Source organism: Gopherus evgoodei, chromosome 8, assembly GCF_007399415.2.
Source record: "Gopherus evgoodei ecotype Sinaloan lineage chromosome 8, rGopEvg1_v1.p, whole genome shotgun sequence".
In the NCBI taxonomy this organism is placed as follows: domain Eukaryota; kingdom Metazoa; phylum Chordata; order Testudines; family Testudinidae; genus Gopherus; species Gopherus evgoodei.
The window spans coordinates 66,954,818-66,980,041 of NC_044329.1; the positions used below are offsets into that span (position 1 = coordinate 66,954,818).

The following is a 25,224-nucleotide window of genomic DNA, read 5'->3' on the forward strand; positions in this document are numbered from 1 at the left end:
AGGGCTCCAGAGCTTATCCCGGCAATTATAAGCCTGTAAGCCTGACTTCAGTACCGAGCAAACTGGTTGAAACTATAATAAAGAACAAAATTGTCAGACCTATAGATGAACATAGTTTTGGAACAGAGGGGAAGAGTCAACATAGTTTTTGTAAAGGGAAATCATGCCTCAGCAAGGGGTCAACAAGCATGTGGGCAAGGGGGATCCACTTAAGATTTTCAGAAAGCCTTTGGCAAGTTCCCTCACCAAAGGCTCATAAGGAAGGTAAACTGTCATGGGATAAGAGGGAAGGTCCTCTCATGGATTGGTAACTGCTTATGAAGAGCTACAAAAGGTTAGAGTGGTAGCCATGCTAGTCTGTATCAGCAAAAACAATGAGGAGTCCTGGTGGCACCTTAGAGACTAACAAATTTATTTGGGCATAAACTTTCGTCAGCTAAAACCCACTTCATCAGATGCATGGAGTGGAAAATACAGCAGGGTATAAATACACAGCATATTAAAAGCTACAAAAGGATCTCTCGAAACTGGGTGACTGGGCAACAAAATGGCAGATGAAATTCAATGTTGATAAATGCAAAGTAATACACATTAGAAAACATAATCCCAACTATACATATAAAATAATGGAGTCTAATTTAGCTGTTACCACTCAAGAAAGAGATCTTCGATTTATTGTGGATGGCTCTCTGAAAATATCCACTCAATGTGCAGTGGCAGTCAAAAAAGCAAATAGAATGTTGAGAATCATTAAGAAAGGGATAGATAATAAGAAAGAAATTATCATATGGCCTCATAAATCCATGGTATGTCCATGTCTTGAATACTGCTTGGAGATTTGGTCACTCCATCTCAAAAAAGATATATTGTAATTGGAAAATGTTCAGAAAAGGGCAACAAAAATGATTAGGGGTAAGGAACAGTTTTTCCGTATTAGGAGGGATTAATAAGACTGGGAGTTATCAGCTTCAAAAAGAGATGACTAGGGGGAGATATGATAGAGGTCTATAAAATCATGACTGGTGTGGAGAAAATAAATAAGGAAGTGTTATTTACTCCTTTTCATAACACAAGAACCAAATGAAATTAATAGGCAGCAGGTTTAAAACAAAAAAAATGAAGTTTTTTTTTCACGTAATGCAGTCAACCTGTGGAACTCTTTGCCAGAGGATGTTATGAAGGCCAAGACTATAACAGGGTTAAAAAAAAACCTAGATAAATTCATGGGGGGGTTGGTCCATCAATGGCTATTAGCCAGGATGGGCAGGGATGGTGTCCCTAGCCTCTGTTTGCCAGAAGCTGGGAATGGGCAACAAGGAATGGATCATTTGATGATTAACTGTTCTGATCATTCCCTCTGGGGCACCTGGCATTGGCCACTGTCAGAAGACAGGATACTGGGCTAGGTGGACTTTGATCTCACCCAGTATGGCTGTCCTTATGTTCTAATGTGACAACACAGAGTGAAGGGACATGCATTCCCCGGCTGGTTAAATATTAGAGATTTAGAATCAAAGAATGAGTAGTTTTGGCAAGGCCCAGAGAATTACCATACTTTGCAACATACAAATATATCGCTGTATGTGAGTACAGGAGTATCTAAATGTACCTTCAAGCAATGAATACTGGGGTGATTACTGCCTACCTCATCTTTTAAAATGTAGCCCATATCGAGAAGTAAAATGCTTGCATATGCTTTACAGTGTACTCATTTAGCATCACTAATTCATTAGATTTCATATAAAAATATCAGCAGCTTAATCATACCAGAAGCTATCAGTAATTTTTAAAACATCCATTCCTTTTTCTTGCTTTTGTTTCCCATTTACTAGAAAATTGCAGTAATTTAACCTGGACTCTGGGTCTAGAAAGCAGAAATGTTTGGGCTTCCTGTTATATCATATTGTTGTAAGAATGGGCACCAGATAGAAAATTATTCAAATACAGTCATAGGATCTTTGTTTTACTTTTAAAAAGGCACCTGGTGCTGCTTTTCTAACTACATTCATTTGTATTTTTAACTTATTGGAAAGGATGTACATTGTTTTCCAACAGTAATATGCCTAATGCATGTATGTAAATACAACTTGTTTGGTTTATAACTTGAGAAAGATTTAGAAATTATTGTTTCCCCATCCATATTTCTCGTTTTCATGCAACTCCCTGTTTTTACATTACACATTATTCTCAGTTTCTAAACTTGTGCTGTTCCCCATTGAGGAATGAGATTTAAGAGAATAACTCAACTATAAAAAATAATAGTTGCACTGTAATTAGGGTTTAGGAAATTTTTGTACTCAACTACTTAAATTTAACAGCTTGAAGGATCTCATGCCCCAAAAGAGCACTTTCTATGTTTGAGAACACATATCATAAATTTACCAAAATTATTCACATCATGAAATAAACTGCATGTATTCATAAATGACAGACTGAAATATACAGTACGTTTCTATGCTGTTCCACAGTGGGCATGCTGGAGCAAGAAAAATCAGTAGAGAGCTCATGATGTAGATTGCTACCATGATTTGGAGCCTTTCACTAATATGTCCCCATCTCATTGACTGGTTTTTATTATTCTGACAGCCTTTATCTATGCAGTAGAGATGGGCAGGGCAGAAGAAGGGCACACTCATCCCTTATCTCTGGATAGCAACAAGGAAGTGAGATAGGCTAGATCTCCTGAAAAGTCAGGAAAAGAAAGGATTGAAGGGGGATTGTTTCTATTACAACAGTAATAGACAAAAGCTAAATTTATTGCAGTAAGAAATAGACAATAGTTAAAACAATCTGTCTGTAAAGAGTTAAAACAATAATATAGCCATTATCAGAACTTAAAAGAGCATTAACCATGACTGGTTAAAGTGGCAGTTGGACACTTTTTGGCTCTCACGAAGCAAACACTTACATTTGTAGGTAACTTTACTTATGGTAGTGGTCAATGGTACTACATACATTCATGTAGCTAAACACATTCTTGAGTTTTTGCAGGACTGTGACCTTAGACTGTGGTGTAACTTGCAATTTTCTAATGGCAAGTCAGTGATACATCGGTGCAGTTGTGCCACTGTAGCACGTCTGGTGAAGACGTGTTACGTCGGCAGGAGAGCGTCTCCCACTGACATAGCACCAGTGTGGACAGCACTCAGGTCACTGTAACTTGTGTTGCCCTGCCTGGGGGTGTCTTTTTCACATCTCTGACAGACATATGGTACATTCACTTAAGCAGTAGTGTAGACCAGCCCTAAGTTTCTGCATAAATTGCAAGTGTTGTAACTAACAAAGAATAGTGATGTTTGAAGTGTAATTGAGATCATGTTGATTCTAATGTGACCCATAGCTACGCTCGCACACTAACACTATTAGATTTGGAATTGTAAGTTACAGATTCTAGTTTATATCTCATCATTTCTTTCTGCTTTAATTTTTCAGTATTTTCTGCTTTTCTTTTTATAAAACATTCCAGTTTTAGAATTTTTAAAAATGTTCACTGTTGACCTAATAGGGACTAATTCTACTGCCATTAAGTGAATAATAAAACTGACTTCATTTAGTGTACCATATGGCCAGGACCGGTGCTAGGGGTTTTAGCGCCCTAGGCGCATGGCAATTTCGCCGCCCCGCGCCCGGTCCCGCGGCTCCGGTGGAGCTGCCACAGTCGTGCCTGCGGGAGGTCCACCGGAGCCGCACGAGCAGCCGACCGTCCACAGGCACCACTGCGGCAGCTCCATCGGAGCCGCGGACCAGCGGACCCTCCGCAGGCACCACTGCAGCAGATCCACCGGAGCCGCCTGCCGCCTCCCTGGTAAAATGCTGCCCACCAATAATCCTGGCGCCCTAGGTGATTGCCTAGGCTGCCTAAATGGAAGCGCCGGCCCTGCATATGGCGTATAGGCTACAGCTCACAAATTTTCTGCTTAGCATTTAGTCTGATGAATGAGAGGGAAAATCATGGAAACTGGACTAGGAAGTGTGGAAGGATTGAACAGCAGTTTTTCCCTCCATAAGGATCCTGTGCAGTTGGGGATTTGTGTAATGGGAATGGAGCTAGAGATGAGCTATGAAAAACAGTATGTTGTTGCCCCACCCCTAATCTGTCAGGTTTTCAGTGTAAATCCATGTAGGAGACTATGCTGCTTCTGAATGCCTGTCGCCAGCTCTCTGCACCATGGCTGCAGTTATTGGGGCACAGGTACTAGGTGCAGGGCTGATCAAAAACTTCTATCAACTTTTTTTTAACGGAAAACTGGATTTTCAGCTAAATGCACACTTTCTGCACAAGTGTCTGCTTTTCTAAGATATTTATTGGGAAATTGAAATTCAAGAATGTGGCCAAAATATTTGTTTGGTGTTTTTCAGCAAAAAGTCAGTTTTCTACAGAGGAAAAATCCCAAATTCCACCAGCTCTAAAGCGAGAGGTAGGGAAGAAAGCTAGGAACATCAGGGCTGCTGGGGAACTGTGCTAGTAGGGTGAAGAGTCCAGAGCGCAGATTCCCTGTGCTATTGCTCCAAAATCCATGGGTGTTTTCTCCATAGAAGACACCGCCTTATCAATTATTGGGAGTGGACCACATCCACCCTGATTGACTTGGCCCTGTCAACACTGGTTCTCTACTTGTAAGGTAACTCCTTTCTCGTCACGTGTCAGTATATTTATGTCTGTATATGTAATTTTCACTCCATGCATCTAAAGAAGTGTGTTTTTTACCCACAAAAGCTTGTTACCAAATAAATCTATTAGTCTTTAAGGTGCCACCAGACTCCTCATTGTTTTTGTGGCTACGCCTCTGATACTTGAGGCCCTAAGTTGTGCAGCAACATCACAGTGCTGCTGCAGTGTGCGTGCAATCATTCAGCCATTGTTATGGTTCACGAAGTGGAGAAGGGGAGCCAAGCAGAGAAAGAAACAACTGAAGCACTGTTTTACATGCAGTAGGAGGACGTTGCCAGGAGTGGGGCTTCACAACTCAATATCTTTAAAGTGCTACTCCTGGGACAGGCTCCAGCTACAAATAGTTCCAAAGCCTCACTCTATTACTGCACAGCTTAGAACAGGGGTTGGCAGCCTCTGGCATGTGGCTCGCCAGAGTTAGCACCCTGGCAGGCCGGGCCAGTTTGTTTACCTGCCACTTTGGCAGGTTTGGAGGACTGCAGCTCCCACCACTCTCACCGGTGCGGGCAAGAGATGTGCTGGTTGCGGCTTCCTGCCACCCGCATTGGCCTGAGACGGCGAACTGTGGCCTCTGGGAGCTGCGGTCGGCCGAACCTGCCGACGCAGCAGGTAAACAAACTGGCCCGGCGCACCAGGGTGCTTACCTGGCAAGCCGTGTACCAGAGGTTGCCGACTCCTGGCTTAGAATGTCTGCATGGTGGATACCTCCTCTTGCAAGTCACTCCCTGCTCTTTCAAAGGCAGGAGATTCAGGTTCTCCGCCCATCTTCCCAGTGCATGCTCCCTGCTTCCTCACCTGCCAGTCACCCTCTCACTGTGCCCCTAAAATGATGGATATGGTTAGAGATGACAATTTCCTGCAATATCCTAGACAAACCTTACTGTATAACATTAAACCAAGCTGTACTGAATTAAGTTTAAATATTTTAGGAATTCATTGTATTAAAAATGCAAATGTTTACATATTATTGTGTAATATCACCAGGGGTGGGGGGTGGGAGACATAGCTGGCATAAACCCTGGAAAGTGTTATGACCTTCAAAAGACTTTTGGAACTGTGTGCCAGGCAAGAATGAACACTTAAAGTTGAGTGAGTTTCCCATGAAGTCTCTAGGGGAGTGGTATGCAAATATACTCCCTCCACTTATGCAAGAACTCAGCCTTATCAACATTTGCCTTGAGAAGGGGACTTTTGTCTGCTGATCAACTGTTACAAGAGGACAAGACCAGAGTCTCAAATTGTATAAAAGAGTGACTCCTAGATTCATAGCGTTCCTTGTCCTGAGCCAAGGCTGTTATGAAGTTGTAACCACAGGAAGAACTCCTGTGTAGTTTGAAGAGCTGACTCATACCATAGCCCTTGCTGGAGTTAGGGTGATCTCTGGTAAGCTTACTAGATGGGGCCACTATAAGGTGGGTGCATAAATGGCTGGATAACCGTACTCAGAGAGTAGTTATTAATGGCTCCCAATCCTGCTGGAAAGGTATAACAAGTGGGGTTCCGCAGAGGTCTGTTTTGGGACCGGCTCTGTTCAATATCTTCATCAACGACTTAGATGTTGGCATAGAAAGTAGGCTTATTAAGTTTGCAGATGATACCAAACTGGGAGGGATTGCAACTGCTTTGGAGGATAGGGTCAAAATTCAAAATGATCTGGACAAATTGGAGAAATGGTCTGAGGTAAACCGGATGAAGTTCAGTAAAGACAAATGCAAAGTGCTCCACTTAGGAAGGAACAATCAGTTTCACACATACAGAATGGGAAGAGACTGTCTAGGAAGGAGTATGGCAGAAAGAGATCTAGGGGTCATAGTGGACCACAAGCTAAATATGAGTCAACAGTGTGATACTGTTGCAAAAAAAGCAAACATGATTCTGGGATGCATTAACAGGTGTGTTGTAAACAAGACACGAGAAGTCATTCTTCCGCTCTACTCTGCGCTGGTTAGTCCTCAGCTGGAGTATTGTGTCCAGTTCTGGGCACCACATTTCAAGAAAGATGTGGAGAAATTGGAGAGGGTCCAGAGAAGAGCAATAAGAATGATTAAAGGTCTTGAGAACATGACCTATGAAGGAAGGCTGAAAGAATTGGGTTTATTTAGTTTGGAAAAGAGAAGACTGAGAGGGGACATGACAGCAGTTTTCAGGTATCTAAAAGGGTGTCATCAGGAGGAGGGAGAAAACTTGTTCACCTTAGCCTCTAGTGATAGAACAAGAAGCAATGGGCTTAAACTGCAGCAAAGGAGATTTAGGTTGGACATTAGGAAAAAGTTCCTGTCAGGGTAGTTAAACACTAGAATAAATTGCCTAGGGAGGCTGTGGAATCTCCATCTCTGGAGATATTTAAGAGTAGGTTAGATAAATGTCTATCAGGGATGGTCTAGACATTATTTGGTCCTGCCATGAGGGCAGGGGACTGGACTCGATGACCTCTCGAGGTCCCTTCCATTCCTAGAGTCTATGAATCTATGTGTGGATTCTTTTATTGTTTTAATGTTTTCTCTGTTATGCTTTCCCATTAAAAATAAGAAGCAGCTTAGGAAAAGTTGTGTGGTAACTTATAATTGTGGACAACTATGTTGCTTAAAACCTTTGAAGAGATAGCAAAGCAGGTCTACTTAGATGGTTTGACTTGCTGGGGAACTCACAGCGTAGGCAGGGAATTGTGCAGCCTGGAGAAACCCTGGTCAGGAGGGGGAGAGAGATGCACATCTCAATCCAAGAAAGGTGCAGGCTGAGGAGCCAGAAGTCTGAGGGTGAGTACCCTTGGTGGTCCATGAAAAGGGAATAGAGGTGGAGTTGCCCTGACCTGTGGCAGGGTGTACAAGTAGAGGAGTTGGAATACAACAATGATTTATTCATTGTGTCATATACATTATAAATCAATCTGAAATGTTATTCAGTAACTTGGCAAAAAGATATGGGCAGTGGCACAGCTACATCATTCCACAGAGACTATTACACAATATGAACAAATATACAGTAAGCACTTTCAGTAATAAGGAGCAAAATGCTTTTGATTGAAAGAAAATCGTATTACATTTTCATTGGATACTTTATCATATTCACTCAGACTGGATTAGTTTTGCAATCATGCTGCACCACAACCATCTATAAACTCTAAAACTAAATCCCTGTTGACAAAACATCAAATATTTATAAGCATCAAGAATGATTGATCCGTTTCATGCAATATAAGTAGTACTTTGAGAGAGCAAATAAAAAAGAAAATCTTACCATCCATGTCCTTGTGTAGGATCATCCAGTAGCACTCGAATTATATATAACAAACAGCTTAATAACTTGAGAGAAAAATTGAACAATCGTATTCTGAGACCTGTTTGATAAAAGGAAAGAAAATACAATTTCAGTTTCTTTAGATTTTAATTCATGTTTAATGTAAAACTACTTAAAAGGAACAAGATATGCCTTCAACTCAGGTCAGAGAACTTGTGATGACAAGTATACAAATATTAATATCTGGAAGTTTTTATGGAATAGCTTTGTGTAGGGAATGTATTATTATTGCCCAAATGTCTGAAATATATTAAACTATATTAAAGTATTGATAAAGTGGCACAAAAAGTCAGAAAATGTAAAAACTAAAACCTGGGAAACTTTAACTCTACTCCTTTGTGTGTGTACACTGAACTGTACTGCACAGAAGGTCTAAAATAATGCAATCAAACATAATGCAGTGTCTTCTACAAGCTCAGGACCCAATTAGGTAATAAGTTCCATATGGGCAGATGCCCGCACATGTGCAAAGCCTCTTTGAACTCAAGGAGGCTTGACGTAAGCACAGCATTTGCTGCTCTGAGGGTCCAATTGAAGCCAATGGAACCATTGACTTAATGGTCATTGAATCAGACTCTGAGCTAATTGCAACATCAGGATGAAAGATATGTATGTGATCTTGTAATTAAAGAGAATATAGCCTTAATTGCACAAGTGTAATTTTTTTTGCATTTAAAACTTACAATAAAAAAAGTTACCAGTAATTATACTAATAGTCACTGTTGGCAAAGGCAAATGGGTAGAAAGCAATATGATTAGCAACCATTAGTAAATTGTACACTTGTAGACTGAGTCTCCAATCTTGAATGCAGAGTTCTGCTGATGGATGTGAGCTCACACAGATCTGATTGCAGGAGCAGAATATTAGTAAGCACCAGTCAACCATAGGATAACTAGCGTCTGTCACTGTAAGCTAAGACACCAATTCTTCTAGCACTTATGCACGTGAATAGGCCCATTGTACTGAATAGAACCAGTCATACATTTGCCTTGTTAGGGCCCAATTATGTTTTTCCATACCTATGTGTGCTTGTGTGTATACATACTTCTAAGAGAAGAATGCAAAATCTATTTACTGAGCATAACTCCCTCTCTCCCCTAGCCCAGTGCTGGAGCCCCCATGCATTTCATCAACTTGTGCTTTTGGGGGAAGTTGCATTCAAACTGAACATTAAGTTAAAGTTTCTAAAAATTATTCCCCTCTTCAAAAAGTAGAATACTTAATTACTGAAAAATTCAGAACAGTGTCTACTTTAACTATATCTTAGAATCTGTGTATGAGAGACAGAGAAAATAAGGATTTATAATGGAGCACTGTTTGCTACTTTAACTGTGGAGATACATTCATATTATGAAGGTTAAATTAACTCCTTTTGGAACCTGGCATTGGTAAATTGGGGGTTAAAACCCCACTCTAGGTTCCCAAGCAGTGAGAAGCCCTACAGCTGTGACTAGCAATTAGACTTGTCAACATTTATCTAGAGACTCCTGCTGTCTTATCAAATCTAATTAACAGCAGACTCTTCATTTCCCCAGAGCAAGGAGAAAGGAAAGAGGACATAACCAGAGGCTGAGAGGGCTGGGGTCAGGGCCGGCGCTACCATTTAGGCAGTCTAGGCAATCGCCTAGGGCGCCAGAATAATTGGTGGGTGCCGGTTTGCCGGAGGGGGCGGCAGGCGGCTCCGGTGGAGCTGCTGCAGTGGTGCCTGCGGAGGGTCCGGTGCTCTGCAGCTCCGGAGGAGCTGCCGCAGTCGTGCCTGCGGATGGTCGGCTCCTCGCGTGGCTCTGGAGCTGCGGGACCAGCATGCGGGGCGGCAAAACCCCTAGCGCCAGTCCTGGCTGGAGTATGTGTGTATTCATTGCTGTGTTGTAAGTTTTACTTTTTTTCTTTTTGAACTGTTGCTGAAGGAAGAACTTCTTATCTGAACTAACCCTTTTGGGGAAATCTGCTTAAGTAGGACTATGCTAGGTGCGGTGAGAAACTAAAGGGCATTTTTGTATTGGCCTCATCTGTCTAGTTCTGTTAATGAAATGCAAAGGTCTACAATCTGCAGTTTTGTGCTTTTATTTTAGTAAATGTTAATCTCTGTGTGGAACACATCCTGATTTCCCTACTGATAATACAGCAACTTTTAATCATTATTTGAAGTCATATTTTGGTTATAAAAGGTAACCAGAGTGCCTGACATTATCTGGGAGCACGTGGACAGTAGCAATGTAAACTTCCCCCATGCTGCTCTGCAATGCATCTCAAATGTGACCTAGAACAACCCCCTAGAGAGAGTTCATGCTTAAAGATCAGCTCAGGCACATTTGCAGAAGCCAGGCCTTGGAGTTCACAGTCTTATTGCCAAAAAATCAATCTTCTAAGCCTCCCATAAATCAACTTAGAAAATAAATGCTAACTTGGTCATTGGTCTGTGTGATGGGTTGAATCACAGAAACCCACTGGGAGCTGCCACCTGATGTGCCAAGATTACTCCTGCCCCTGCTTTCCTGCCCTGGCAGCTTAGGACTTCAGTGGCCTCCCTGGTTTGAGCCAGACTCACTAACCTGCTGCAAACCCAGACCCAGGGTCTGAACCACGTCCCCGAACAGCTGTAGGCTTAACTGAAAGCAGCTTACAGAAGTGTTCTTGTATTGAACACTCAGATGCCCAATTCCCAATGGAGTCTAAACCCAAATGAATCAATTTTACCCTGTATTAAGCTTATAAAGCTTAGTACAGGGTAAACTCATAAATTGTTCGCACTCTATAACACTGAGAGAGAGAGGTGCACAGTTGTTTGCCCGTCCCCTCCCCCACCCCCTGGTATTAGCACATACTCTGAGTTAATAAGTAAAAAGTGATTTTATTAAAAACAGAAAGTTGGATTTAAGTGGTTTCAAGTAGTAACACAGAACAAAGTGAATTACCAAGTAAAATAAAATAGAAGACACAAGTCTATGTCTAAGAAACTTAATACAAATAACACCTCACCAGTTTCAGTAAGCTTCCTTTTACAGACTAGTCTCCTGCTAGTCTGGGTCCAGCAGTCACTCACACTCCCTCTAGTTATTGTTCTTTGTTCCAGTTTCTTTCAGGTATTTTTGGGGGTGGAGAGTGAAAATGTGTCGGTGGAAAAAACATGAAATCACTACACAGAGCTGTCAGCTCCACTGTCTCTGGAACAACGCAGGCTGCAGGGTTCACTGGCATGCAAAGCAGAGGAAGCACACCAGGGCACAAGCCCTTTGTCATCTCCTACTCCACTAAGGAGCATGGAGTTGGCTATTGCAGGGAGGGATAGAGCACAGCTAAGACTCTCAGAAATATGATGATTTAAATTGTCTCTCTTATGCAGTGTTTTCCTGCAGAGTTTCTATGGAGCCTGAGGTGGAACTTATTCTCTTATGGCAATCCCACAAGGGATAACAATGCCGCTTGTACTCCTCCTGGAAGTGAATCTTCTCCCTGGCTTGCAACTGACCACAGAGTCAGGGGCTGTTTTTTTACTAGCACCTGAGCTGGTAACTCTACTTGTTTAATCCAGTGTTTCTCCATTCCAAGATCTAAAATATGCTACTTCTCTCACCTGTCCTTTTTTAGTAGTCATTAATAATTGTTTAGTCTAACTATTTTCTTGTGTATTGTGGGGTGACAGTGTTTGAATACCCACTCTAAAACTACTGGTTTTGGAATTCTTCATGTATAAGGTTGACTGGTTTCTTGTCTGACTGACTTTCTCTTTCAATAGATCAGGTTTTGTGAGAGTGTTGTTGTATGTGTGACCAATAAGTATTGCTTCCAGTACTTGGAAGTTTATCTATTTCAAGACACTTGAGTGATAGTCTATAATTTGTAAATATTCCCTAGATAAGCTTATCCCAGAGTTCATTTGGTATAGTTAGGTATTTGAGTCTCTCCTCTTGTTGATGCTATTGACTGCTGGCATAGTTAAACAGAGGGCCTGGTTCTCCAATGCTTTGCACTTTGAATAGTCAAGCACATTGTTATTATTTTTTTATTATCATAGCACCCAGGACCTCTAGTCATGGAGCAGGACTCCATTGTGCTAAGTACTGTACAAACACAGAACAAAAAGATGGTCATCTGTTTAAAGTGGGTGTGAAACACTGTTCTCATTGAGTATAGTTTTACACTCTTTGCACATGTCTAAATGGCTAGCCAATGTTAAGGTAGTAAAGGATTAGGCCAAGATTTGTGTCACTATGTCCAGGAGTTTCTAGTTAAAACATATTTTTCTAGTCCTAAATGTCTTAGTGGAATTATTTTTAATCTCTTTTCTCTATGTGAAATGGGTTACTAGTTTTCATTCCTTCTGTTCCTTCAAACATCACTGTAAATCTACTATTCTTAAATTTCTCTTTGCTGGTTAACTTTTTTTATTTCAATTTTAAATGCTGTCAGTACCACAGCATGGTTTGTCTGACTGGATTTGAGTTCTTTTTTATCTCATTCCTAAACAGATTGTCAAGTAGCACGTGTTTGCACAAAATGTCTTTATCTATGCTATTTTGACACTGGTATCTGACATTTATATTCAGCAACATCAATCATCCACTATTTTATCCAATTATTCATCGTTTTGAGGTGATGTGATTATGATTTCATTGTCTCTGTAACCATGGTATCACCCTTTGGCTTAAAACAAACAAACAAAAAATTGATAACTGTGGTCCACAATCTATCTATTTCATTAAACAACATAAATGTATAAAATGTTGTTGTTACCTAAGAAAGGCACAAGTAAATGTGTGTTGAGATTGAGAAGAAGTGTTTGTGTATAGACTACCACATTGTGCTGCGTTGGTATTGCTTGTGACCCAGGTTTGGAAGGATCAAATGATAACGTGACAGAATTTGTAATGCTCCACAGACATTTTGGAGACCTCGGGCCAGATTCTAAATGGGGTAAAATAACTTAAATGGTGTTTATACCAATTTATTGCAGCTGAGGATCAGGACTTATTCGTTTAGCATTGTCTTTAAGTATTCCTTTAAATCTTTCACTTGTATCTGCATCATTTTTCCATCTCAATTGCATGCACTGGGGTAAGGGGTTAATTAGTTTGGAGTATGGCTGTTGTGACAGGTTTGGTATGAGCTTTCTCATAACTCTCTTGCCCATTTCTGTTTTTAAGTGTAGCCACTTCCAGAGCAGGTGGCTTCAGGTCTTACTTCAAAACATAGCATTAATAAGCTTCCCGGATGTGGGTATTTCATTTCCGCCCCCCGTTCCCCCTGAATTGAAGCTTCATCTGTTTTTTCTCTCTCTGAGACTTTTTTTAGGGTGTGATCTCATACTGATTCAACTTGCCAGGTACAAGCAAGTCACAGCAATGTGTCACTACTTCTTTGTCATTATGTAGCTGGCTGGCACTCTGCCGTATTTACTGTAAACCTTGCATGCATTTTCTATGTGGAAATATTGATAACTAAATTTTGTAGCTGTGTGAAATATTATGATTTTATTTTTGTCAATTTACAGAAATATTTGACAAATTGGGGCAACTCTGAAATGGTTGACACATCATGCCATGTGTACTGTATATCATTTGGATTAGGGTAACTGAGTATTGTGTAGAAATGCTTAAAATTTAGAACTGTATTTATTGGTCACATAAAACACACATAATTAATCAGAGAACCAGAACTAGCTAAACTTACTCCATGAAGTCTTAAAAATTAGTGGCAGCTACTCAGAGGGAAAAGATGTATTTTGTGTGTGCTCTCTGAGCCGTTCAGAAATCCGCATCTGTGATGACCCTTGCTGTAGTGTATGACAGGAGTGTTCTGTGTTGCCACTGAAATCCACTCAAAACTCATGGTGTGGTGGTGGTGGGGGAATAGAGAAACCATCCTTTGCAGCTCCCTGAAACACCAAATGGAATAGCAAATGTGCCACCAGAACTGTTAGAATGAGTAGCAGGATACTAGTCTTACCCACCAAAATACATCAGTACAAGTGATTAGGGTTTGCTGTGTTTCTGCCATAGGGCTGTTTCGTTGGGGAGGATTTGGATAAAAACAGACCCCCACATGTCTTGGTAAGAGAGTTTAGCTAATCACATTAACTCTTGTACTTTCTGTGGTTTTCCATATCACTGGACTGATAACTTTGTCAAACCAAAACAACTTGCCAAAATCAACAGGAATTCACAAAATGTTTCAGTCGATCCAAATGTGTTTATTTTTGCAAATATATATATAGAATTTCCTTCCTGCTCTAGTGAGTAGGAAAATAAATGATTAAGGAAGCAATTGACGAGCCAGGTTCATAGGTGTCTAACAATATTAATCATGTGGAAATATAGTGATGCATTAACATGAGAATTGGCTTCAACAATGTAATCAAACATGCAAGCAGAAGCTTGCGAGCAGGACAACTGAAACAAAGAAATGGGGGGGCAGGGCAGTGAAGGGAATGGAGGATTAAAATAATCCAATAAATCCCCTATCAGTAACACTTTAAATATGGCAATCTATCATTATCACAACAGTGTACGGGCAAAGCAATTCCTTCTTTGCAACATGCCCAGAGACTAGTTAACATACAATCAAGGGAGTATAGGAGATTTTGTTACATACATATAACCTCTTCTTATATAAAAAGGACTACATATACACGGAACAAAGAAACATTCTCTATTGCCCTAAGTGAGCCCAGTTTCCTGGATCCCTAATATTAGTGCAAGTTCCACTTTCAACATGTCTATTTTTTCATACCTATATTCCCAATTTTCTGGAATCTGATGCTTAATTTAACTAGTTTGTAGACTTCCAATTAGCTGCCAGAAACATAAATTTGGTAAGTGTCAGGATAATGAAAACTGTCTTGATCTGTGAATTGAATTGAATACCAAATAGGTTCATTTGCCCGTACCCAAAAGGCTATGTACATAACTGGTAAGTATGCCATGTCCACTAAATATGTAGGAATGTTTCTGCAGCATTGCTACACAAGCAAAAAAGCAGATAGTTTTGACATGAGCTGTGTGCATTAGAGAAGCTTACACTGACTTCAATGTGTGCTGAGAAGATTTCACAGATTTAAAAGCAATACTGAAGATTGATTGAGATGTAGATGTTGAAATTACTGCTTCAGGGCTGTAGGTTCAGAAAATATTTCTGCTATACAGAAATGTCCAGTTTTGATTGATCTGAGCGCAAATATAGTCTTACATATATGTTAAATACTATTTTTATTCACTGACTCAAGGTATACAGAAGAGTTACTGTCTATTTTGCATGGTAACATGATTGTTCTGAAGTACTTTAAGAATTTTTCATACAATACTTCTTGTTGGAATGTTTGTACTTTGACCTAATGATGGGCCTTATTCATGTTGAATAGTAATTTACACCATGAGTATTCCCACTTTAGTCAAGTAGAGCTCTATTGAGTGTGAGTAAGAGTACGAAAGCATGTCACCAAGTTTTAGTAATATCATTTAGATATTTTAATTTGTACATTCAAGTGTGCAGATCTCAACAGAACTTGTAATATGATTTGGTTTCTCTCACATTCTCATGCATATCTTTAAGCATGCATATTTAAGTAATTCCTAAATCACGCTCGTCATCTGATTACTTACTGGATATAGCAGTACATTTAGAATTCTCTGCATTTACTTTATTAATGCTATGCAAAACGACTCAAGCTCCTGTGAGGCCACTTGACCCTCTGTGTCCACACATTCTCCCTTCCTTCAACACAAGAACAGTTTGAGCAAGGGAGTAGGACATGTCTGGACAAGGGGACCATATGGTCTCCTCAAATCCTCCATAGTTTAATGTCTGTGTGTGTGTGTATCTCTCTCTCTCTCATATTATATATATATGCATTTTATGCGGTGTCATATGAGATCTTACATGTAAAATGAAACAAAATGTGCTTGTCTGTCACCAAAGTAGCATTGATTTGAAACTGACTGACCAAAAAAACAAAGGAAAGTAACCATAAATGGCAGTGAATTGAGTTTGGGGGTTCACTTGAATGTGGAATTACTAAATTGGGAATAGTTGCAAACAGCATAAGGTTAAAAATAAAGAACACAAAAGAGTTTAGAAACATGGATGGGTGGGTGTGAGAAAACAGTGGTTATGTGGTGCTTGGGAGTGGGAAAAAGGGATTTAGACATCCAAGTCTGAAGTCTTTAGGTCTCTTTTTCAGAGCTGCACTAATCACAACGGTATTCCTAATATGGAGTCTGAGTTCACACATGCTGAATTTGCTCCATTTACTGATAATTTTCAGTTTTGATTTCAATGGAATTCAGTCGTGTAAGCGTGTGGACTCATCCCTGCGGTGCCTCCTGCTGGTCTCTGTCAGGAATTAGCTCATCTAGCTTCTGGAGTGCCCTCTGCAGACCAGTGATCCTCCTTACCATTGGCCCCTCATGTCCCTCCCAGGACCCCAGTGCCCTTTTCTCTGGGGTGCTGCCCCTCTGGCAGTAACCCCTCAGTCTCAGGGTTTTCCTACTCACTATCCCCCCCTTGCCGCAGTATAAGGCTACTGCCAGTCATCAACTAGACCCATTCCCTGGGGCAGACTGCAGTGTATAAGCCACTCATCACTGGCAAGGGAGGTTTGGACCTGCTGCCTCTGCCTACCCATGGGCTGCCCCCTGCAACACTAGTAGCTATTTGGCCTTAGACTAGGCTGGCAGCCTGAGAGGGTTCCAGATCAGAGCTCCCCAGCTCCTCTAGCCTTCCCCCAGCCCTGCTCCACCTCAGGTACCTTGGAACACTCCCCAACAGCCAAGTCTCTCCCTCTCCAAAGACAAAAGAGAGTGCTGAGTGCCTGGCTCCCAGCCTCTTGTATAGGGCCAGATGAGGCCTGATTGGAGCGTGGCCCAGCTGTGACTGCTTCCCCAATCAGCCTATTAGCTGCTTTCCCTTGCCACAGACCTTTCCCAGGGCTATTTTAAATCCTTCAGGGCAGGATCAGGGCAAGCACCTCACTACAGGTACCTACTCGCTTTGCCGCCCACTGCTCGGGCCTACCTCAACCGGGTCCTGCAGGAGGGCACGCCCCGCCCACCCCCCACCCCAAGCCCTCCGGACCTTTTCATCGGGCCCCATCCACGTAGACCCGACTGGTCCCCCTGCCCCTTCTCCGCAAGCAAGCTGCACGATCTGCAGCCGGTCCATTTTCAAACCGCGCCACGGAAACAACTCTACATGCTCATGCTCCGCACCCTCTACTTCCTCACCCTCGTGTCCCGCCCCACCCACTTCCCAGAAACCCAATAGATACAGGTACCTACTCACTCTTGGAAATCCCACTAGGTTCTTATCTGCATCATTACCTACCTAAATACCTTTTAAAAATCTTGGTATCTTGCTGTAAATTGATTTATCTCATTAGACTGACCTAATACTTGGTAAAGCACCCCCATTCTTTCTTGTATTTATTCCTGCTCCTGTATTTTTTACTTCATACATGTGATGAAGGGGGTTCTAGCCCACAAAAGCTTATGCTCAAATAAATTTGTTAATCTCTAAGGGTACGTCTACACTACGGGATTATTCCGATTTTACATAAACCGGTTTTATAAAACAGATTGTATAAAGTCGAGTGCACACGGCCACACTAAGCACATTAATTCGGTGGTGTGCGTCCATGGTCCGAGGCTAGCGTCGATTTCCGGAGCATTGCACTGTGGGTAGCTATTCCATAGCTATCCCATAGTTCCAGCAGTCTCCCCCGCCCCTTAGAATTCTGGGTTGAGAGCCCAGTGGCTGATAGGGCAAAAATCATTGTAGTGGGTGGTTCTGGGTAAATGTCGTCAGTCATTCCTTTCTCCGGGAAAGCAACAACAGACAATCATTTCATGCCCTTTTTCCCTGGATTGCCCTGGCAGACGCCATAGCACGGCAACCATGGAGCCCGTTCTGCTTTTTTTTTTTACAGTCACCGTATGTGTACGGGATGCCGCGGAGAGAGGCGATACTCCAGCACTACACAGCAGCATTCATTTGCTTTTGCATGATAGCAGAGGTGGTTACCAGTCGTTCTGTACCGTCTGCTGCCAGTGTAATTTGGCAATGAGATGACGGTTATCTGTCCTTCTGTGCTGTCTGCTGCTATCATGGGTGCCCCTGGCTGAGATCGGCCGGGGGCGCAAAAGCAAACCTGGGAATGACTCCCCGAGTCAATCCCTCTTTTATGGTTTCTAAAAATAGAGTCAGTCCTGCCTAGAATATGGGGCAAATGTACTTGAGAAGCAGTGTATCAGAGAGTACAGCTGCTTTGTGTCAGATCCCGCAGAAATTATGAGCTACATGCCATTCACGGGGGGTGCCCCTGCAACAACCCCACCCGTTGCTTCCCTTCTCCCCCAACCTTCCTGGGCTACCGTGGCAGTGTCCCCCCCCATTTGTGTCATGAAGTAATAAAGAATGCAGGAATAAGAAATACTGAGTTTTTAGTGACATAAAATGAGGGGGAGGCAGCCTCCCGGTGCTATGATAGTCCAGGCAGGATATAAAGCAGTGTGGGGGAGAGGAGCCCTGCATCCCACTGCTATGATAGTCCAGGCAGTACAGAATCTTTTCTTTTCACATGAAAGGGAGGGGGCTGATTGAAGCTCAGCCCCCAGTTGCTATGATGAAGATGGTTACCAGCCGTTTTTTACCATCTACTGGAAATGACTGGGAGTCATTCCAATTTTCACCCAGGCGCCCCCGACCAGCCTCACCTGAAGCCAGCCAGGAGCACTCACGGGTTGGTAAGAAGGACGGTTACCAGTCCTACTGCACCGTCTGCCACCGGAGAGGGGAGATGAGCAGATACTGCTCTTCACTGCTGCAGCATCGCATCTACCAGCAGCATTCAGTAGACATAGGGTGACATTGAAAGAAGTCAGTAAATGATTTCTTTCCCTTTTCTTTCACGTGTGTGTGTGTGGGGGGTAAATTGACGAGCTATTCCCTGAACCATGCCTGACAATGTGTTTGAACCTACAGGCAATGGGAGCTCAGCCAAGAACGCAAATACTTTTCGGAGACTGCTGGGGACTCTGGGAGAGCTGGAGTCCTCAGTACCCCCTCCTTCCCTCCATGAGCGTCTATTTGAGTCTCTGGCTTCCCGTTACACTTGTCACGCAGCACTGTGTAGCCTGTAGATTTTTTTTTCAAACACTCTGGCATTTCGTCTTCTGTAATGGAGTTTTTTAGAACAGATTTGTCTCCCCATACAGCAATCAGATTCAGTATCTCCCGTACGGTCCATGCCGGAGCTCTTTTTGGATTTGGGACTGCATTGCCACCCGTGCTGATCAGAGCTCCACGCTGGGCAAACTGGAAATGAAAATCAAAATTTTGCGGGGCTTTTCCTGTTTACCTGGCCACTGCATCCGAGCTGAGATTGCTGTCAAGCGGTCACAGTGGTGCACTGTGGGATACCGCCCGGAGGCCAATACCGTCGATTTGCGGCCACACTAACCCTAATCCGATATGGTAATACCGATCTTAGCGCTACTCCTCTCGTCGGGGAGGAGTACAGAAACCGATTTAAAGAGCTCTTTATATCGATATAAAGGGCCTCGTAGTGTGGACAGGTACAGCGTTAAATTGGTTTAACGCTGCTAAAATCGGTTTAAACGCGTACTGTAGACCTGGCCTAAGGTGCCACAAGGACTCCTCTTCCTTTTTTTTTTTTGCTGGTACAGACTAACACAGCTACCACTGAAAGCTTTTGAAAATCTGTTTGCAGTGGTGGTGTAGCAGTGTTGTCCCAGGATATTAGCGAGACAAAGTGGATGAGGTAATATCTTTTTATTGGACCAACTTCTGTTGATGAAAGAGACAAGCTTTCGAGCTACATTGAGTTCTTCTCCAGGTCTGAGAAAGGTACTCAGAATGTCACAGCTAATTATAAAGTGGAACAGATTGTTTAGCATGAGGACGTTAACACATATTCTAAGGGACCACTTCATTTTAAATGTGTCTGTTATGCTAAACAATCTGTTCCATCTTGTATTTTGCAGTGACTCTCTGAGCTCTTTAAGTCTTGGAAAATTACTCAGTGTAGCTTGAACGCTTCTCTCTTTCACCAACAGAAGTTAGTCCAATAAAAAGTTATTACCTCAACCACCTTGTGTCTCTCTTTAAAAATCTGTCCACTTACCCCTTCTCTGCATAATGCAAGGGTGAAAATATTTTTTTATCTGTACCAAGCCCTGCACCCACCTGAGCTGTACTTAGGGTAAAATATATTCTCCCACCTGCATAAAGCCACTGTAATCTGGCTCTATATGGATAGAGGGCAAAAGGTAGTGACATCAACAATGCTAACACATGGGGCCAGCGTGTGCAGTTGCCTTTCTCACAGTTAAGGTACACACATCAGATTTTATTTCATTCAGACTGTTGCATGGGATTTGGGAATGACTGGATGAATGTAAAGGTAAATGTCATAGTCCCTGCCCATTGTGGCTTTCTGTGATAGACTCATAGACTCATAGACTCTAGGACTGGAAGGGACCTCGAGAGGTCATCGAGTCCAGTCCCCTGCCCTCATATGGTCTGATGGCCTAAGCAGGTCTGGTTTGGAGACTCTTGCCACAACATGTATGGACTGCATCTTACATAGCTCTTCTGGCCACAGTTTCCTCCTGCAATTAGTGTGACCAGACAGCAAGTGTGAAAAATCAGGGTGAGGGGTAATAGGCATCTATATAAAAAAAAAACTGAAAATCAGGACAGCTGGTCACCCTACCTGCAATCACTCTAGGTAGTGGGGGGAGTCTTGCACTGGCCTCCATCTCCTGGTTGAATTTGAGCTTTCATACAGGCCGTAAGTTAGTTATGGATACAGCATGATGGAAGCTCTTTGCATGGGGTGAATTTCTCCCCAGTGCACATTTGGTGTTAGTTAATTTTAAAAGCAGGGAAAAGATCACTGTTAGTTTTAAATGTGACATTCTGAGTGAAAAATCACCTAGGTCCCATTCAGCAAAGCAGTTAATGTGCTTTGGTGAATGTGGATAGCCGGCTAAATCAGGGCTGAAGAAAAAGATTACAAGGCAACTAACATTTGTTTGTATCTGAAATACATGTCCACATGTTCAGAAATGCCTTAGAAGCCGAGATGCTCTTTCGGCTGGTCACCTTTCTAAATTACTTGTTGCAGCCCAGATAGAGTTTGAAATTAATTTGAGAGGAATTTGATAAAATAAAACAGGTTGGAAGCCCACATGCCTCTGGAATTTTTCTTCTCCTTCAGAAAGCTATGTGATGACCCATTCAAATACACTGACATGTCAGATCCATGGAAACTAGTCCATCTGAAGACATTGCAAAAATAAAACCCAGTCAATAAATAGTTGTCCCCAACAAAATGAAAAAGAAAAAACAACAATACTAAATTGCTAATGTGTTTTGAGACTTCATCATGGAAATTCTGTTAAAAACAGAATCTGCTAATCTCCTATGGATGAAATCTTGGCCCCATTGAAGTCAGTGGAACTCCTGATATTGACTCTAATGGGGCCAAAATTACATCTCCTATATTTAACAAATGCATGTAACAGAAATTAATCAAAACTGCTTACTTGATCTTTGATTTTTGATGAAAAATAGCTTCAGTCTCTCTTTAAATGTATTTTCATTCATATAAAATTCAACTTGTACCCTGAAACAGAAAATAGAGTATTTCAATTAAACAGTCCATCTATTAAATGATATATATATGTACACTTGCACCACAAAATATCAGCATTTTCATGTGATTCCTCTTAACATCTCTTCTTAGCATAAAATTAGAGGAACATATTAAGAATTTTAAGTAAAACACACATTTAAACACTTGGAACATATTGATTAAAACAATTAGAAGTTAAATGCTAAAAAGACCTTATGTCATCTCATCTATCCTCTGTAAATGCAGGATTTGTTCTCTGTACTACTGAGCATAGTGTTTGGCCTGTTAGTGCTTTTAAAATCATAAACACTAGAGTTTAATACTTCCTTTGAAAGACTATTCTGCAGTCTGAAAGATCTCTGTCAGGAAGTCTTCCATAATATTTAATATAAACTTCTCTTTTTCTTAGTTTAATTCCATTACTGTTGTTTACTATTATTGCTTTCAGTAATTCCTTCTCATTTCTTTCTCAGTGTTTACATCTTTCAATTATCTTATAGTGGGTGCCTCATCCACACCCTGTCCCCTCTAAACCATAATTTGAGCTGCTTACAGAGTCCTTCCTCTTTTTTTATGGCACATAAGGAATTTTTTTAAAAAGGCCCTTTTCCCTCTCCTTCCCCTGGGAGAGGGAGAATCAGAGTAAAAGAAAAAGGCAAAGGTGATCAGTCTCTTAGGCAGTTTTTCAGTCTCTCCTTTGGGGTTTGGCTTATCTGCAGCTATACTGTCCTTAATCAGGGGTAGGGTCTGCTTCCAGCCCCTCCTTTTGGTCACCCCTGCTTGTCTTCCTCTTGGTTGTCTGTCCACATGGCCAGTGGTCTCTCAGGAATAGCAATTTTCTCCCTGGTCACCCCTACTTCCTGGGGAAGGCTTTCCCTTTTTAAGCTTCCTCCCTCCAGGCACATCAAGTCTCTCAGATGTATCTCATTAGTGCTGGCTGAGCCCAGAAGGGCTCATATGCTGCCGCCTCTCTGAGACCGAGGAAATTGCCCCTCACAACCTCACCCTTGCTGTCCTGGGATAGATAATCTCCATCTCTGATTTTCCGTGGGGAAAAAAAAATTGGCATTAACACGGTCCTTTCCTGTCTGGTGTTACACTCTGAAACTATGGGGTTGTAGCACCAGGTACCATCGCATTACACATGGATTCATATCGTTCATGGTATGAAGCCAGTAGAGGGGAGCATGATCTGTGATCAAGGAGAAGGGGCTACCTAGCAGGTAATACCTGAGAGAATCCGTGGCCAATTCGATCCCTAGTGCCTCCTTTTCAGTAATTGAGTAGGCCTTTTCTCTAAGGAATACCTTCCTAGTCAAGTATATGATTGGGCGGTGGTCTTCTTCAGCATCTTCTGAGAGCATGGCACTTAGGCAGACATCTGAGGCATCTATGTGCAGTATGAATTCACAAGAAAAATCAGGGCCGAAGAGCACAGGTGCCCGGCATAGTTGTGCTTTCAGTTCATTAAAAGCTTCCTCCCTGTTCCAGTCCCACCAGATCTTCCTTGGGTGGTTAACCTTTAATTAGGTCTTTAAGGCAGGCTGAGACTGAGGCAAAACTGAGGCTAAACCTCCAGTAATAAATTGCCAGGCTGATAAAATACCTCATTTGCCTCTTCTTCCAGGGAATTAGGCATGCATGGTATTAGGGTCTGTGCCTTGTCAATTACTAGTTTCATGAGGCTGCACCATACATACCCCAAATTGGGTACCTCGGTCACAACTGGTTACATGTTGTGGGGCTGGTCCTAAGAACTGCATCTTGAAGGGTCTTTAACCTTGCCTCTCAGTGCTGCAGATGGTCTCCCCAGGTAAGACTATGAACAACAGTGTTATCTGTATAGGCCTCAGCATTCTGATGGTGCCACCTTTTTAGTAACCCTGGGAAAAACATGCCAGTTGCTTAGTTGGGGGACTAGAGAGAGATTACATTACTTTTTAATAACAAAGTGCTTATCTTCATTACTGCTGTTACATTTTTAACAGGAGACACTTATCACTTGGTTGCTGTTATGCAAAATATACAATCTTCAGTAAGTTTTTTTCAGGTAAGTAAATAAAGCAATATAAGCTATTAGATGAGGTACTTCCATTTAAACAGGAACACTGTGTTACTGATCTCTTGACATGGTTTAAACTAATCTCACATCTTTTTGGAAAGAAAATTACAGTAGTCACTTACCATGAAACAATACATGCTAAAAGTAAGCAGTGATATAATAATGAGGAAAGAGAATATGGAGGCTAATCACTTTTCTATCAACTGGCATTGAGTCTCTCTGATAGCCTGTCAGCAGCTGCCTAATTCTCCTTCCCTTTCCTTAGCAACTACTGCTCACAAGCAGATTGGGATTCCACAGTGTGGTGGTTTCCATGGCAAAATGGATTACAAATGCAGCTCACTTGTACATTCAACTCTCTCTTTTTTTAACTGAAATGAAAACTACAAGTGAATTCTACATTTGCAGAAGCTGTAATTAAATTTAATAGATAGATAGAGATATTATACATATACAATGCATCTAATACTCTTTTTGTTAACTTTGACTTAAGCCTACAACAGAAAAACAGTAGCACAGACTTCCAGAGAGAGAGCCTTTGGTCTGGCATTAACTAGATTATATAAAATAATTTTAAGACAGAATGAATGGTTTGGGGAGAAGCCCATTTGTGTCATTTAGGGCAGAAACATTGGGGTGGAGTTTCATCCTTAGCTCTGCATTTCTTGTCTCTTCAGAATTTGAGGAGAGAACTGTCTGCTTAAATTTGTGTGGCATTCCTCTTATTTCATATTAAGAGATACCAATATTACATGTTAGTACTTAATATATCATTTTAACTCTGAGAAGTACAACTGGAGAATGAATGGTTGGAGGTAAGGAATGGGAGCAATCATCTACAATACTGAAATGCTTAATATTAGAGAGAGAATCTACAGCTTTAGTCCATGCCTCTTACAATCACTGCAGTCTCTCCTGAGTTTACTCTTTCTTGCCTGGTATTATCTGCTCTAGTTAACTTCGTCAGATAGTAAATACCTGTGACAAGAAAGGCATACTTTTCCGGAAGAGCACATCAGAAAACAAGAATGACCCAGTCTTGCAATTCATGCTGGCATATTGCTTCGACACTATCAAAGGAAGTATAGCACCTTCTAAATCACCAACAAAACTTTTTAGCACCTGGCTTTTCCCTAGAAATCTATTCAAGCACTGTCATACTGAACCTGCTTAGCATAAGAAGCCTGATTATTACAGGAGTCATTGCTATTCATTTTATAGCTGTTTGCCTTTTTAAAATGAGAATCAAATCACTTAGTTAATATTTTTTTCTTTGACATAGTGCATAATGGAGTTTACTGTAGATGTTAATAGGCTCAGACTATTAAGTATAGTTGCTAAGGGAGTTTTAAATGAATGAATGAGGCTCATATGGTGCATTTTTTGTAAATCTTGTGCATTTATATAGCAGTAGAACATTTTTCTAAGACATGTTTGTGCCTGGTGGTGTGACTTTATCAAAAATGAATGTATTCAGATCAAATGATGATAACATAATATGTACACACAACTTGTAAACCTACTGACCTCTGGAATGTATC

At 41.6% G+C, this 25,224-nt stretch overlaps 1 protein-coding gene across 8 annotated transcripts in view; it reads right to left on the reverse strand.

Moving 5' to 3' along the window:
• KCNT2 (potassium sodium-activated channel subfamily T member 2) overlaps positions 1–25,224 on the reverse strand; it is a 283,250-nt gene that overhangs the window by 202,243 nt on the left and 55,783 nt on the right. For all 8 annotated transcript variants that reach the window (XM_030573508.1, XM_030573507.1, XM_030573506.1 and 5 more), the window contains exons 2-3: positions 21,533–21,612; positions 7,910–8,009 (exon numbers count right to left, since the gene is read on the reverse strand). In XM_030573508.1, coding sequence (XP_030429368.1) covers positions 7,910–8,009; positions 21,533–21,612 — 180 coding nt within the window. The remainder of the gene's footprint in view (positions 1–7,909; positions 8,010–21,532; positions 21,613–25,224) is intronic.